At 40.7% G+C, this 16,311-nt stretch overlaps 1 protein-coding gene across 1 annotated transcript in view; it reads left to right on the top strand.

Annotated features, from left to right (window-relative positions):
* Positions 1 to 12,223: 12,223 nt before the first annotated feature.
* Positions 12,224 to 16,311, top strand: part of LOC142365874 (isthmin-2-like) — a 33,797-nt gene continuing 29,709 nt past the window's right edge. Inside the window, exon 1 of the mRNA XM_075447622.1 lies at positions 12,224 to 12,620. Within this exon, the coding sequence (XP_075303737.1) occupies positions 12,501 to 12,620 (120 nt within the window). The 5' untranslated portion in view covers positions 12,224 to 12,500. The remainder of the gene's footprint in view (positions 12,621 to 16,311) is intronic.

Here is a 16,311-nt window from a genome sequence, read left to right as displayed (position 1 = left end):
CTACCCTCGTTGTAGCTAGCTTGAAACTGCCGTTTTGACAGGAAATGACGATCGGCGACGTCACGTTACTTTGCATCTTGGGTAGTTTGAGTATGAGTAGTAACCTCATGATGCATACCCAACATTTCAACATTTCGGCGAATCTAGTATGCATCCGGGAACTTAAAAAAGTTAAAGTTAGTATGAGTAGTAGGAGTAGTAGGAGAAGTATGCGGTTTCGAACACAGCCTTGGATTGGTTCCTGGCCTTCAGTGATTGGCTACTCTCACCAATGGTGCCAGAAAATAAGCCTGAGTATTCAATAACATTCCAGTTTATCTCCTATCAGGTGTTTGATGGTCCAGTAAATTTTTTTACTGGCGTGTCTTTTGGAGAACTTCAGTTTAGTAGTTTAGTATCTGACCCGACATATTGACTCACAGCTCATCAGCCTGAGGAGGCTGGACGAGTTGTCACCGGAGTATTTAGGGAATCCGCCCATGAGGACGGCAACTTATGGGAAAGTTCCCTAGGTTTCCAAACATCCTTCCTTTTTAAATGATTTCTCTCTCCGGAGTCCCAGAACCTGAGCAGCATCTCTGTTAGCCTCCCCGGACTGTGCAGTATTTTAGTCACCTCCTCATCTGTCCCTGACATGTTTCGTTGTCGAGTCAGCTGCACTCAATTTCACGCTTGAACGCATTTAATGGAGTCTGTGGGTGAAAGCCCTTCATTTATGTGACCTTCCTGCCTTCTGAGACAAAGTCCAGCTGTGTGGCAGCCGGCCAGAGGCTCATCAGTGCACCGACACCTGCAGAAGTGCAACTCGTGTGTGTTGACGTGATGTTTCACAAAGCACAAGCCAGTTTCCATCACCACAATTTATAGACAGGAACACCAGAGCCCTTAACCGTTTGGGGCTGAGCCTGAGCAGGTTCTGCTGGCGGCCATCAGGCGCTCGCCAACGAACTCTACCCCTTGGCCTGTTTCCAGGGACAGTTTCTTGTTCCAGGCAGGGTAATTATTTTTTAGATTCCCTTCTTCATAAAGTCCAATGTTTTAACCATTAACCTCAATCTAAATCCACCGTTTGAACCGAACTGATACCTGAAGAGGCTCTTCTCAACAATGCACCTTCCCTTGTGGACGAACATCCTGTTATGATTACTTTGAAGTTTTGTTTTTTAACTGGATCTGTTTGTTCCATATTCCTTCATTCATAAACCCTGGGGTGAGCGAGCCTTTTCCCAAAGCTGCCCCCAGGCTCTGGAATCAGCTCCCCGTCCAGCTGCGTCTTATTTCTGACCTGGGCCTCTTCAGATCTGGGTTAAAAACCTACTTATTTAGGATGGCTGTAATACCCAGTAGTATGATGACACTTTTATCTTATTTGATTTTGTTGTATTTTATTGCTTTCACTGTTCTTTTATTGTTTTTACTCCTTCTTCTCTTTATTTATTGCCTGCTGTATAGCACTTTGGTACATCGTAATGATTGTCTGTAAAGGGTTGTATAAATAAAATGCATTTACATTAATTGGTTCTGTCACTGTCTTTGTCTTTCTGTATTTTAGCTCACATGTAGTCATCGGTTAACATTCTGCATCTTTTTTGACCCTACTTCCTGTTTTATATCATCGTATTTTACCCACTTGTGTGTTATGTTGAGTTTAACTTCACATGAGGAGTTCCCTCATTGGCACACCTGAATCGCTTCTTTTTTTTGAATACTACAGGCTTTCCTTTGATCCTCGTCTTTGTGGCTGTTGTTTTGCTGGCTCATACCAAGCTTTTAGCTTTGCATCTTTGGATTTTTATTATCATGGATGTCCTGGCTCTGAGGATCATTAAAACAGACAAGCACCTCAACATATTCAATGTAGTACGTGAATTTTATCAAAGAAGGGGGGACTTTTCTGGATCCTTTTCTGTTGTTTGGTCACTTAAAGATGATTTCTTTCCAATTAATTGCCTCCATTGTTGTTGGACTTTGGCTCAAAGTTCTTTTTAAAGCAACACTGTAGAAGTTTGTGAACCTTAAAGTTACGTGTTTCTTCTTTTGCTATTCACATTCCCAGGCCTGACACACCGCAGTTCACCACTTTGGTTTCCATCCCTGCGCCACCATGTTTTGCGTTATAGATGCTAGACATTTTTGTGAGCTTTTTGATGGCGTCTTTTTGGTCTCTTCAACATGACAAAAAACTTGTGTATGGCTGTGCATGTGCAGGGCTCGCACAGAGATTTGTTTTTATGACACCGGTGTTACATCCTCAACTCTAGGGGGAGACAAAGAGCAGAAAGAAATGCTCTAAATGTGACTTTAAATATTCAGGATTTGTAGACATTTTACATCTTATGTATATCAGCCGGGGATGTACTTAGTTTTGTGCACGTTTAAAGATACGAATTATTGAAAAAAAACACTGGAATTGTTTTTCTGTGATTTTTACCAACAGAAAAATTAATGATATTAATGCCAAAAATTAGGGCTGGGCGAATTAACTCGTTATTATCGCGTTAACGCATTAATTATTTAACGTCGATAAATATTTTATCGCGCATTAACGCATGTTTTTTTTTATCTTTTATTTTATAAAAAAAGATTTGGAGGGCTTTTGTGCTTTTAATGGATAGGAAAGTTCAGAGAGACAGGAAGCAGAGAGAGGGGGAATGACATGCAGCACAGGGCTGTCTGATGTGGGACTTGAACCGGGCCAGCTGCAGCGAGGACTGTAGCCTCTTGTACATGGGGCGCCTGCTCAACCCACTACGGCACGGACCAGCCCTGTTTTATTATTTATTTTATTATTGTAAAAGTCTGTTGCTCACAGGCTTTTATTTTGTAAAAGTTTGTTGCTCACAGGCTTTTATTTTGTAAAAGTCTGTTGCTGTCTGCTGTGGAACAGGAAAAGAAAGTAATCGGCGGATCCACCAAACATGGAGAAGGGTACGGAACTTTTACTCGGCCATTTTCATGTTAAAGTTCTTCCAGACGGCGGAGTCGACAGAACCAAAGTCATCTGTAAACACTGCCAAGTTGAATTGTCTTCTCAGCGTAGTAGTTCCAGTCTAAAATATCACTTAAAGGCAAAACACACAACTGATAGCAGCAAGTCATTCAAGGAAACAGACAGTGGAGCGAGGCTTCTACATAAAAACTACAGAAAGATGCTGATGTTAAAAGTGTGTTTGCACAACAAATGTTATGGCACTTTCATTCATATGGCAGCACATTTAAAATAAAGCTAAATGCTAAAAGCTATACACTACTTTTGGATTCATTTTTGGATTTTACGTACAAATGCGATTAATCGTGATTAATCAGGGAAATCATGTGATTAATTAGATTAAACATTTTAATCGTTGCCCAGCCCTAGAATATAAATATAAACTGAATCTAAACTATTCTGAGCTACAACAGAATTTGATGGATAATCTGTGATGAACATACAGTGCATTAACCCTCCTCCCACCCACATACATGCAGCATATACACATGTGCACACCATGCCATGCAATGCAGGTATGAACATGAATCATCTCCATCTCGTACTCTCACTGGCTTTTCCAGGAAGAAAATGTCAAGCAGGATTTTTTTTTTGTCTCTCCATTTTCACCACTCATTAAAAAAGAGTGATGGCTTCCACAGATGCTAACACACACACACACACACACACACACACACACACACACACACAGTCACACACACACATACCAGGTACACGAGCTAACTGAAACCACAAATCTGGCAAATATGGGAGCAATTACCTGGAGGCCACAGGGATTGACTGGTGAGGTCCTCTGAACATGCACACATACTGTAGATACACTCCAGGCTGCAACACACACACACACACAGGCACAAACAAACCTCTGTTGTGCACGTGGACAAATATTGACACTGCCCTCACATTCATCCCTCCGCTGGCTGTACGCTCACTTTCTCTGGAGCTCCACATCCTCGTCCCTGAGCTTACGCAAACTGAAAAACTGCTTGGTTAAAGCAGCCGCCCGTCCAAATAAACCAGAGAATCACAGTCTTATCAAACACGAGAACAAAGCCGTGCACTCCTAAGGAATGCAGTTCAGTTTGTTTAGATGTGAAAGAGAGGAAAATGTGCCCGTGCAGCTCTGATACTGCAGAATATGCAACATTAATTGTGTTTTTGTGTGTTTTTCTGAGGGAACGGTCAGCAGCACATCGTTAAGTTATCATCACTGTCATCATTGTAAAGGACATTACAAAGTAAATGTATTTTATTTTACTGCTGGCTCATTTCAATCATGAGCGACTGAGCAAAAATACATAAAAATGACTTTAACCCGATTAAAATGAGTTAAATCCCCTAAATATCTTTTATCAAATCAAATGTACTTAAATGTACTTTATTCATACAGCCCTTTACAGACGATCCTTACGGTGTACCAAAGTGCTTTACAACAGGTGATAAATAAAGAGAAGAATAAGTAAAAACAAGTAAAAACAATAAAAGAACAGTGAAAGCAATAAAATACAACAAAATCAAATAAGATAAAAGTGTCATCATACTACTGGGTATTAAAAGCAATCCTAAATAAGTAGGTTTTTAGCCTAGATCTGAAGAGGTTTTATTAGAGGTGAATATAATTATTATATTATAATATTACATAATTATTATTTTATTATTAGTTTTTATAATTTATTTTATTAGGTTTTATTTGTTTTATTTAATAATATTTATTTTATTTTATTTTATTTAAATGTATTATTTGTTATATTATTTTATTAGAGGAGAGCGACAGTCTGGAAATGCTTTCAGTGAGCTGACTCATAGTCTTAATGGGCTGATTTTTAGTCCCGGTTTCAGACAAAATAAACCGAAAAATATGTGAATGAGAGCAGCTTTATGGGAATTCAGCTGGATTAATGAACACTTTACTGTTTTTTACAGAACGATGGAACTGTGGAGCATCCGTCTGGGTTTTCTTTAGCCTGAACATGCACCTCAACCACATTAACTGGTTGGGTTTTGATTAGGGCTGGGCGAGTTAACTCGTTATTATCGCCTTAATGTGTTGATTATTTAACGCCGATAAATATTTTATCGCATTTTAACGCATGTTTTTTTTTCATTAAGAGAAGAATAAGTAAAAACAATAAAAACGATAAAAGAACAGTGAAAGCAGTAAAATACAACAAAATCAAATAAGATAAAAGTGTCATCATACTACTGGTTATTAAAATACAATGACATTCATTTCCTTAGGACCAGAGCCTCGAACCCTGTGGAGAAGCTAATCTTAGGCTGTGTTCCAAACCGCATACTTCTCCTGATACTCATACTAACTTTTTTCCCGAATGGTGGAGGCAGGACAAAACAAACCAGCAAATTCAGCAGACAAACTCACCTAAACAGTCCTACAGTCACTCAGAATGCCAGCAAAAACAAGGCCAGACAGGACAACTCACCTAAAATGGCCGCCTGGTTTCAAAGGCTAACATGGGCTGTGTTCGAAACCGCATACTTCTCTCACTTCGTTCACTTCCTGTTTTCAAAACAAAAGCACCAATTGTATGGTAATGGCTTTCCCTATGATAAAAGGCAACGGGTATTTTATTTTGTGAAAATAACAGGAAGTGCGTTGCTTTAGTAGCGCCGAATTCATGGGAACAAAATTGTAAATAGCCGGTATTTTGTCAGGTTTTCAACACGTTGGGGATCTAAACGACTACTTTCTCGCCTGAAAATGTTTCAAATGTTGCTAAAGTTTACAGAGTTTAGAGCTTAAGGGAAATTAGCTTCAGGCCGGCTGATTTCGGCTCGGGCAGGAGCGAAATGCATTGTGGGTAAACGCTCTGCATACTGTCTGATCGATGAGTATGTAGTATGTAGTATGCAGTATGTAGTATGTAGTATGTAGTATGCAGTATGCAGTATGTAGTATGCAGTATGTAGTATGCAGTATGCAGTATGTAGTATGCAGTATGTAGTATGTAGTGTGTAGTATGTAGTATGCAGTATGCAGTATGGAGTATGCAGTATGTAGTGTGTAGTATGCAGTATGCAGTGTGTAGTATGCAGTATGCAGTATGCAGTATGGAGTATGCAGTATGGAGTATGCAGTATGCAGTATGCAGTATGCAGTGTGTAGTATGCAGTATGCCGTATGCAGTATGCAGTGTGTAGTATGCAGTATGCAGTATGCAGTGTGTAGTATGCAGTATGCAGTATGTAGTGTGTAGTATGTAGTATGCAGTATGCCGTATGCAGTATGCAGTATGCAGTGTGTAGTATGCAGTATGCAGTATGCAGTATGCAGTGTGTAGTATGCAGTATGCAGTATGTAGTGTGTAGTATGCAGTATGCAGTGTTTAGTATGCAGTATTTAGTTTGCAGTGTGTAGTATGCAGTATGCAGTATGCAGTATGCAGTATGCAGTATGCAGTATGGAGTATGCAGTATGCAGTATGCAGTATGCAGTATATAGTATGTAGTATGTAGTATGTAGTATGTAGTATGTAGTATATAGTATAAACCGTGTCTTCATGTGACAGTTTTACAGCCAACTTTTACGGGGACTGGCTTTTTGTCCCTTAAAGAAAGTCGAGTAATCCCAGCACACGTGTTCTCAGCGGAGAAAAAAAAAGAAGTGAGGAGGAACTTTCATTTGAACCAGAAACAGTCTACATCTGGAAACTCTTTCACCCCTTGACCTCATCCCCCATTCCACTCCTTCTTCTCTGGGGTCCTCCATCACAATCCGGAGCTTCAAGGCTTCTGTCTCCAGGAAGTTGCTGTGTGTACAAAAGATGACGTTTACGGTCATGTGAAAAAGAAACTCTCTTTCAACTCCAGCTGCATTTAAAAAATCACCTGGTTCAGCAGCAGTGTGTGAGAAACTAAGTGAACCCCTCATCCAGCAGCTAGTAGCAGCAGTGAGAAACTAAGTGAACCCCTGATCCAGCAGCTGGTAGCAGCAGGGTGTGAGAAACTAAGTGAACCCCTCATCCAGCAGCTAGTAGCAGCAGTGAGAAACTAAGTGAACCCCTGATCCTGCAGCTGGTAGCAGCAGTGAGTGAGAAACTAAGTGAACCCCTGTTCCAGCAGCTGGTAGCAGCAGTGTGTGAGAAACTAAGTGAACCCCTGATCCAGCAGCTGGTAGTAGCAGTGAGTGAGAAACTAAGTGAACCCCTGATCCAGCAGCTGGTAGCAGCAGTGTATGAGAAACTAAGTGAACCCCTGATCCAGCAGCTGGTAGCAGCAGTGTATGAGAAACTAAGTGAACCCCTGATCCAGCAGCTGGTAGCAGCAGTGAGTGAGAAACTAAGTGAACCCCTGATCCATCAGCTGGTAGCAGCAGTGTGTGAGAAACTAAGTGAACCCCTGATCCAACAGCTGGTAGCAGCAGTGTGTGAGAAACTAAGTGAACCCCTGATCCTGCAGCTGGTAGCAGCAGTGTGTGAGAAACTAAGTGAACCCCTGATCCAGCAGCTGGTAGCAGCAGTGAGTGAGAAACTAAGTGAACCCCTGATCCAGCAGCTGGTAGCAGCAGTGTGTGAGAAACTAAGTGAACCCCTGATCCAGCAGCTGGTAGCAGCAGTGAGAAACTAAGTGAACCCCTGATCCAGCAGCTGGTAGCAGCAGTGAGTGAGAAACTAAGTGAACCCCTGATCCAGCAGCTGGTAGCAGCAGTGAGTGAGAAACTAAGTGAACCCCTGATCCAGCAGCTGGTAGCAGCAGTGAGTGAGAAACTAAGTGAACCCCTGATCCATCAGCTGGTAGCAGCAGTGAGTGAGAAACTAAGTGAACCCCTGATCCATCAGCTGGTAGCAGCAGTGTGTGAGAAACTAAGTGAACCCCTGATCCAGCAGCTGGTAGCAGCAGTGAGTGAGAAACTAAGTGAACCCCTGATCCTGCAGCTGGTAGCAGCAGTGTGTGAGAAACTAAGTGAACCCCTGATCCTGCAGCTGGTAGCAGCAGTGAGTGAGAAACTAAGTGAACCCCTGATCCAGCAGCTGGTAGCAGCAGTGAGTGAGAAACTAAGTGAACCCCTGATCCACCTGTGAATAATCTTTCTCTCTGTAGAACGATGGACTCCAGATAGTTTGGAAACGGCCTTATAACCCTTCCCAGGTTGATTCTCTGAGATCGTTGCTGATGTCTTTCCTCCTTGGCATCGTGTTAACGATGGCAACATTATCTTGTGTTGAAACACAGCTATTTATATCTAAAACAATCACGTAAAAGTGAACCAACCATTATCACTGCGGTGTGTCCGATCCTGTGCAGTGCAGTTCATTTATTTCAGAGTGGATGGAGGTGAGGAAACATCACATCGGTTGTAAAACAAATAACTTCAATGTTTGAGATGTGGTTGAGGAGCTCAGACACATTTGTTCTGGGGGGATTTGTCTGTTTTCCACGAAGCCAAAAAATAATACATTTCTTAGCACGAATTATTTATACATTTAGTGAAGTCTGGATATGTCGAACATTAAAATGTGGTTAACTTTGGCTCGCTCGCTGAGTGTGTGTGGGCTTAAACAACATAATCATGATCCTGCAGACAAAGGAGAGCTGGGCTCCCAAAAAGCAGTTAGAGGAGTTCTTTTTCCATTTAAAGAATAAAGTCCAAATATATGGAGAACATAGTTGAAATGCTGAGAAGAAAGTCCTCTGGTCCATCGAATGGAGGTCGGTAGCTGCAGGCCTGCACCTACACCACATCATGAATAAAGTCAGCTTATTGGAATAATTCAGCATGTTGGACCTTTGATTTGATAAACATCATTCAGTCTGAGCTCCAACATTTCAGGATCAAACAACTTGATCAGCCGTCTAACTGCATCTCATGATACAGCACTATTATATTCTTATTTTATCTTAATCAATTTTGTTGTATTTTATTGTTTTCACTGTTCTTTTATTGTTTTTACTTCTTCTTCTCTTTATTTATTACCTGCTGTAAAGCACTTTGGTACACCGTAAGGATTGTCTGTAAAGGGCTGTAAATATATATATATATTTATATTTATATATATATTTTATTTATATTTAAATATAAATATATAAAGGGCTGTAGAAATACTGTAAAGTACATTTACATTTACTCTCTGTGTAGAGAGTGCGAAGGTGACTTCACGCTTGGGACGTTTGGGCGCCATATCCCATTCTCGCTTCCTCTGAGATCATCTTATGCATTATATATATGTATGTATATAAAATGCATATATATATAATATATATATATATATACCCCCTAAAAGTCCATAACAAGCTGTCCACTGCAAGTTTCAATATTAAAACACATTCATTATCAATAGTCAGTGGGGTCACATGGCACTGAAAGGATTGGATTATTGGCTAAATTACTCTCAACTCAACTCAACTTTATTTATAAAGCCCTTTAAAACGTTTACAAACGCCCCTTTAAAGCCGTGGCTGAAACAAAGGGCTGTACGTGAATAACAACACGAAATATAAGGCATAAAACACAAGAACAATGTAAAAACAATATTAAACAATAACAACATTAAAACAATTAAAACAATAACAGAAACAGAGTCTCATGCTGGGTTAAAAGCCAGGGAATAAAAATGGGGTTTAAGACGAGTTTTAAAAATGGACAGTGAAGGGGCTACAATATTACAAAATTACAATCAGACTGAGTTGAGCGAGGGTAATTCTCCTTGGATATCTGGCGGTGAATGAATGGGATCAGAGGCACAAAGCGTGTCATACCCCGGGATGATAGGTGGCGCTGTACCCATTCCAGCTGTTGCTAATAGAGCCACTTCCTGTTGACCTCTTCACCAACAACAACAACAACAAACTCAGGCATTGGAGAAAGATGGAGAACGCAGAGCCAGATGAAGCTACGTCCCTCTACATTTGCTCTGTGATGAGCTGCTTGTTGCACAAACTCGATGCCCAACGGAGCATTCTCCATCGCGTTGTTTGTTTCTTTCTGACGGCGACAACAACAGGAATATCGTCTCCTTTGACTTCCGGGTCACGACCCCGGGAAAACATCTGGAGCATGCGCAGAACGCAAAGTCTGATTCACCACGTGCTTCAGCGTCTACAAGCAGGTTTAGAGTGACTTTCAACCCAGTTATCTCGGGGTCTGAATCCCATCCGATCCAGTTCTTAGTCAGATTAAGGTGTCTACATGCACTTAATAACTCAGTCTGATGGTAATTTAGCCAATAATCCGATCCTTTCAGGGCCATGTGACCCCACTGAGTGATCGTGTATCTCTTCTGGACAAAGGAAATAAAACTGTATTTATTTTTTCACTCGTTAATTTTATGGTTTTGGCGGTTTTGGCCTTCCATACCCACTACATCAAAGCCATTCTGGATAAACAGGCTCTTAGTTAAAGTTTACAGATATCAGCATTTTCTGCTCCTCTCGTGTCCAACTTTGTGGAGCAAAATAAGTAGAAGTTTTAGTTCAGAGTTGTTGTTCAATTTAAAGAGAAGAGGTCTTAATCCAATCCGATCCAATATTACTCAGTTTAGGTGTCTACATGCACTTAATAACTCAATCTTATTGCAATTTAGCCAATAATCCGATCCTTTCAGTGCCATGTGACCCCACTGACTGACTCAAAAAACTCATTACACATGACTTTATAAAATGAACACATCAATGAATCTATGTGATAGTTTTACAGTTTGTTTACTTTAATAAATGGGCCAAAAAAACTGGATTTTGTGATAAAAGTTGTCTCCACGGTGTCAGAGAGGAGGTTCTGACCGACTGTCCAACCTCAGGTTCAGGAGCAGTGGACCAGATCTGAGGGATCATGGAAGGCCATCCAGTCTGCACGTGTTGGTGGACCTGGAGGAGGCTGAAGACCGTGTTCCCTGACGGGTTCTATAGAACGAGCGGTGGGAGGACGGGTCGGTCGATTCAGTCCTTATAGAATAGAAGAATACTTTATTCATCCCTACGGAAGCCCAGAGCGGACGTGGTACATATAAACTTCTTTCTTTTTTCTCGAGATAACGAGTTAATTTACCGATGGTTTTCGAGGCCACTTTTTCTCCCCAGTCCGCCCCTGTTTATATGTGTTTATAGGCTATGTATTCGCAGTTTGTTTGTCTTGTAGAGATAACTTTCATATCAGCCCGCGTCCTTTAAGGAGACGGCCGGCTCGACTGCAGCTCAGCAGGCGTTTACACCTCAGTGATCCTGCTGATGTAGTCGACTTCATCAGTGACCGGCTCAGGGGACCAGGCCGTCTCCATGGTTACCGAATGATGCACGAGAGGTGCCGTCATCGTTTTCTGTAGATAACGAGATAAATAACTCGTTATCTCCAGAAAAAGAAATGCTCGTCACACCAGCGGGATTTGCTTTGTGCATTTTCACAAACGCTCCATGTTTGATTCATAGGCGACTTTATTCAGTTTCCAATGAAAGGGAGTAAAGATGGGTAAAAACCTTTGGCAGAAATACATATAAACACATATAAACAGGGGCGGACTGGGGAGAAAAAGTGGCCTCGAAAACCATCGGTAAATTAACTCGTTATCTCGAAAAAACCCTCAGAAAAAAGTTTATACGTACCGCGGCCGCTCTGGGCTTCCGTACATCCCCCAATGGGGGAAATTCAAATTAGTCAAAGTAGCTCAAAAATATTATAAATATTTACAATGATTGTATATTAGCAATAACAATAATAATACCAATTCTAATAAAAACACTACTAATAATATTAATAATAAATGACTAAATAAATAAATAAATAAAAATCAATCAATCAGTTTGAGAAGAACTCAGCAGTCCCTGTTAAAAAGCCTGATGGCTGTGGGAACCAAGGACCTCCTGAACCTCTCAGTATATACAGTATATATATATATATATATATATATATATACATATATATATACATAAATATAAGATATAACTTATATAACCAAAGAAAGAGCGGCGTGCACATTCTTGGCACAAAGTTGAGCTCATTTAAATTCTCTAATTTTAAATTAAAAGAAGATCATATTTTCCACCTTGTGGCCCTGGAACTCCATCCTACATGTTGGAGTTTTACACCAAACTTCACCTGCTGGAAGCCTTTCTCTGTCCCACTCTCTGAAACCTCCAGCCCAGTCAGACCGGCTGCTGTCAGCTTTTTTTTGGTATAACCTGATTTTTTTTTTTTTTTGGTGTAACCTGATGTTGCGGTGGTACCCTCCCTCTGTGACGTCACGGCTCGCGGAGGGAGGCTCGCTCCAGGCTGGAGCGCAACCAGAGGACGCGGTGCCACCTTAGTGCAGGAGCCAGAACTCTGTGGATGCGGAGCCCCGCAGGTCCCCGCTGAGAGGCGCTTCTTCCCCCGTTTAACTGAACACAGAGTTTCATTTGTGTGTTTTTCATCTGCGTGAAATGAGCACAAACAAACCGGTAGCGCTAGAGAGGCGCGACAGAGACGCACGGAGAGCACGCTGGTGAGCATGCTGTGGAGCCGGAGCGCGTAGGCTGCAGGATTCTACAGGATTCTGCATCTTTGGCTGAATATCAGAGGAGAACCATGGCAGAGGTGTCGCATCTGTGGCTGCTGATCCTGACCGCGGCGTCAGTCACAGGGCTCCCCGCAAACCTGAGGGGGAGTTGGGCCACAGTCGGAAACACCACAGCCTCCAGGACGGAGGTAAGCTGAGAGCCGATTGTTCAGCATTTTTATTTATAAGCAGATATTTATCTGATTTATTCAATCCTTCCAATTTATCCCAGATTGTAAATATTTTTCAAAATATTACTTTTACCAAACAAGAACACTGGAAAAAATGCAGCTCCAAAAATAAGTAAGAAAAACAACAAATAAAAGACATTTTTGCTTTAAATAAGCAAAATAAATCTGCCAATGGAACTAGTGAAAATCGGCTTGTCGAGATTTCTTGAAATAAAATGTGATATTTAGGACTTTTGAGATAAAGTGATCTTGAAATTAGCTTAAAAACCTCTTCAAATGTAAAAATAAACTTGTTTCATATGATATGTGACTCAAAACAATTTGTTTTCAAGATTTTTCATTTAACAAGATATTCCAGATGTATTGTATTAAAACAAGTCCCTATATCTGGCTGAAATAGCACTTGTTAGGCAGTTGTGTCTCATATTAAGTGTAATGAGATACTCAATGAGACAAATATACTTGGTAAGATTTAGATTTTTTTACAGTGAAACCCCAAAGGACTTTAGTTAATGTGCAGACTGGTTGTGATATTCATGGATAAATGTATTAAGTTTTGTTCCATCTGACGAGGTGTTGCAGGCTTGTGACCAGTCATTAACACTCAGCCAAGGCTGGGCTTACTCCTCATTTTCTTTGTGGTATTAGTATTACATCCAAAATGATTTTGTACACTTATAGTCTTGATCCAGCCCACATTTCTTTATATATTTGGATTAAAACAAGAATATATGCAGAGATTCACTGAAACATGTTCCAACATGAACATAAACCCAGAATCTGAGGCAGAACCAGAGTTAGTTCAGTTCTGAGCAGCTTTAAAGTGAATATCTGCTCTGAGCTCCTTTCTCCTCCAGCACAGCCTGAACCCTCTCAGACGAGCTTTCTGTCCTTTCTTTAAGGAGTCTTCAGGAATAGTTCTCCAGGCTTCTTGAAGGACATCCCAAAGCTCTTCTTTGGATGTGGGCTGCCTTTTGTTGCGTTCTCTGCCAACATGATCCCACACTGCTTCAGTAATGTTGAGCTCCGGGCTCTGGGGAGGATTCATCCCTCCATCAGACCTGCTGCCACTGATTTTCAGCCCACTTCTTGTGTCCTTTGGCACAGCTCAGCCTTTTCTCCCTGTTTCCCTTCCTTAAGAACGGCTTCCTGACAGCCACCCTTCCATGGAGCCCATTTCTGATGAGGCTCGGGCCAACAGCAGATGGATCAGCTGAAGGTCCAGATGCATCTCTCAGCTCCTGTGTCAGGTCTTTGCTGGATGTTTTCCTCTTTCTTAAGGACATCACTTTCAGATCCTGTTCATCTGCTGTATATAGTTCTTTAGGCCTGACACTTCTTCTTCTGTCCTCCACTTGTCCAGTTTCCTCAAATGTTTTAAGGACACACTGCACACCATGCTGAGATATGCCAAGTTTTCAGCTAACAGCTCTTTGGGAATCACCTTGTTGCTGCAGAAATCCTGTTTTCTGTCTGTCACACTGTGTTATCTTTGCTGTTTTTCACACATGCAGCTAAAGAAATGGGAACAAATCTTAATTCCAGTCTAAAACCCACAAAGAGCTTCTAGATTATTCATTTCTGGTGGCATAAAACAGTTTAATCATTTCATTTATATTAATTGTTCCATAATTAGTCATTAGATTATATCTTATATTCCTTTTTTAAGCTTTAAATTTAATCTTATTTACTTTTTCTTGATGTTGAATAACATATAATTCTTATTATTGTCTGCTTTTTTCCTACTTTTCTACTTTTAGACGTGATAACATTCATTTTTTGGGATTAGGATTTTTTTTAAACTGAATTTCTTATATTAATTTGACTCTTTAGGTAACTGAAAGCAGTTTTAAACGTAAATGTACAAAAAAGTTGAAACTATGAAGCTGTTTTTCACAGATGCAGCTAAAGAAATGGGAACAAATGATGTGTCTCTGTGACAGGCTGCTGGGAACAAAGTGCCTAAAGATCCAGTTTAAAATGTGGACACAACACTGGTTCATCCCTTGAGTTAGGAGCCTTTTTCCTGCCTGAATGCTTCATAGCTCAGAGTTCAGTGGCTTAAACAAAGAAAATATACATTGTTTAGTAATCTCCCTTTTCCATTTTCAGATGACACCCGAGTTAAATATGTCTGCTTTGTATTACATCTTTAAAGAGCTTCTAAGTTGACACCCAGCCAATAGAAAAGGCCCATCTTCCTAATAGAGATTTAGAGAAGTTGATCCATGAATTTAACACATCTTGTCTTGATAATTGTAATTCCCTGTATGTGGGTATGGATCAGCCATTCATGCTGAAACGCAGCTGCCCGTCTCCTGAGACCACATTACTGCTGCCCTCCCTTCACCGCCTTCCTGTTTGCTGCAGGATTGAGTTTTAAGATTATTATTCCTGACTTTTAAATCCCTAAATGGACTAGCTCCACCTTACCTTTCCCAACCTTCAGCGCTCCTGCGTGAGAGCAGAGGCCATCGGTGCAGTTTTTAACTCGGCCTTGAGGAGTGTTGTTGCTGAGTATCTTTGCAGAATGGCTGCATTCAGAAGTTAGCAGGAGGCCTCGCTTCTCTTGGCTGTATTATAAAGCCAGATTTATCTCCAAGACCTCTTTGTGTTACATTCATCTTCCACCAGGAACTCCCGCATTTACCGGAGGCTTCCACTAGGGGGCACACCAGATGAATCGGGACAGGTACGCTGCTGGATTTTCAGGATGTAAACTTTAAACTTGGCCTGTGTTCGAAACTGCATACTACATACTACATACTACATACTACATACTGCATACTGCATACTGCATACTACATACTACATACTGCATACTGCATACTACATACTGCATACTACATACTACATACTGCATACTGCATACTGCATACTGCATACTACATACTGCATACTGCATACTACATACTGCATACTACATACTACATACTGCATACTGCATACTGCATACTGCATACTACATACTGCATACTACATACTACATACTGCATACTACATACTGCATACTACATACTGCATACTACATACTGCATACTGCATACTGCATACTACATACTACATACTGCATACTGCATACTACATACTGCATACTACATACTACATACTGCATACTGCATACTGCATACTGCATACTACATACTGCATACTACATACTACATACTGCATACTACATACTGCATACTACATACTGCATACTACATACTACATAGTACATACTGCATACTGCATACTGCATACTACATACTACATACTACATACTGCATATTACATACTACATACTGCATACTACATACTGCATACTGCATACTGCATACTGCATACTACATACTGCATACTGCATACTACATACTACATACTACATACTGCATACTACATACTGCATACTGCATACTGCATACTACATACTACATACTGCATACTACATACTGCATACTACATACTACATACTGCATACTACATACTGCATACTACATACTGCATACTACATACTGCATACTGCATACTACATACTGCATACTACATACTGCATACTGCATACTACATACTGCATACTGCATACTACATAATGCATACTACATACTGCATACTGCATACTACATACTACATACTGCATACTACATACTGCATACTACATACTACATAC

This window comes from Odontesthes bonariensis, chromosome 17, assembly GCF_027942865.1.
Source record: "Odontesthes bonariensis isolate fOdoBon6 chromosome 17, fOdoBon6.hap1, whole genome shotgun sequence".
Taxonomy (NCBI): Eukaryota; Metazoa; Chordata; class Actinopteri; order Atheriniformes; family Atherinopsidae; genus Odontesthes; species Odontesthes bonariensis.
This window is presented reverse-complemented; position numbering and strand designations above follow the sequence as displayed.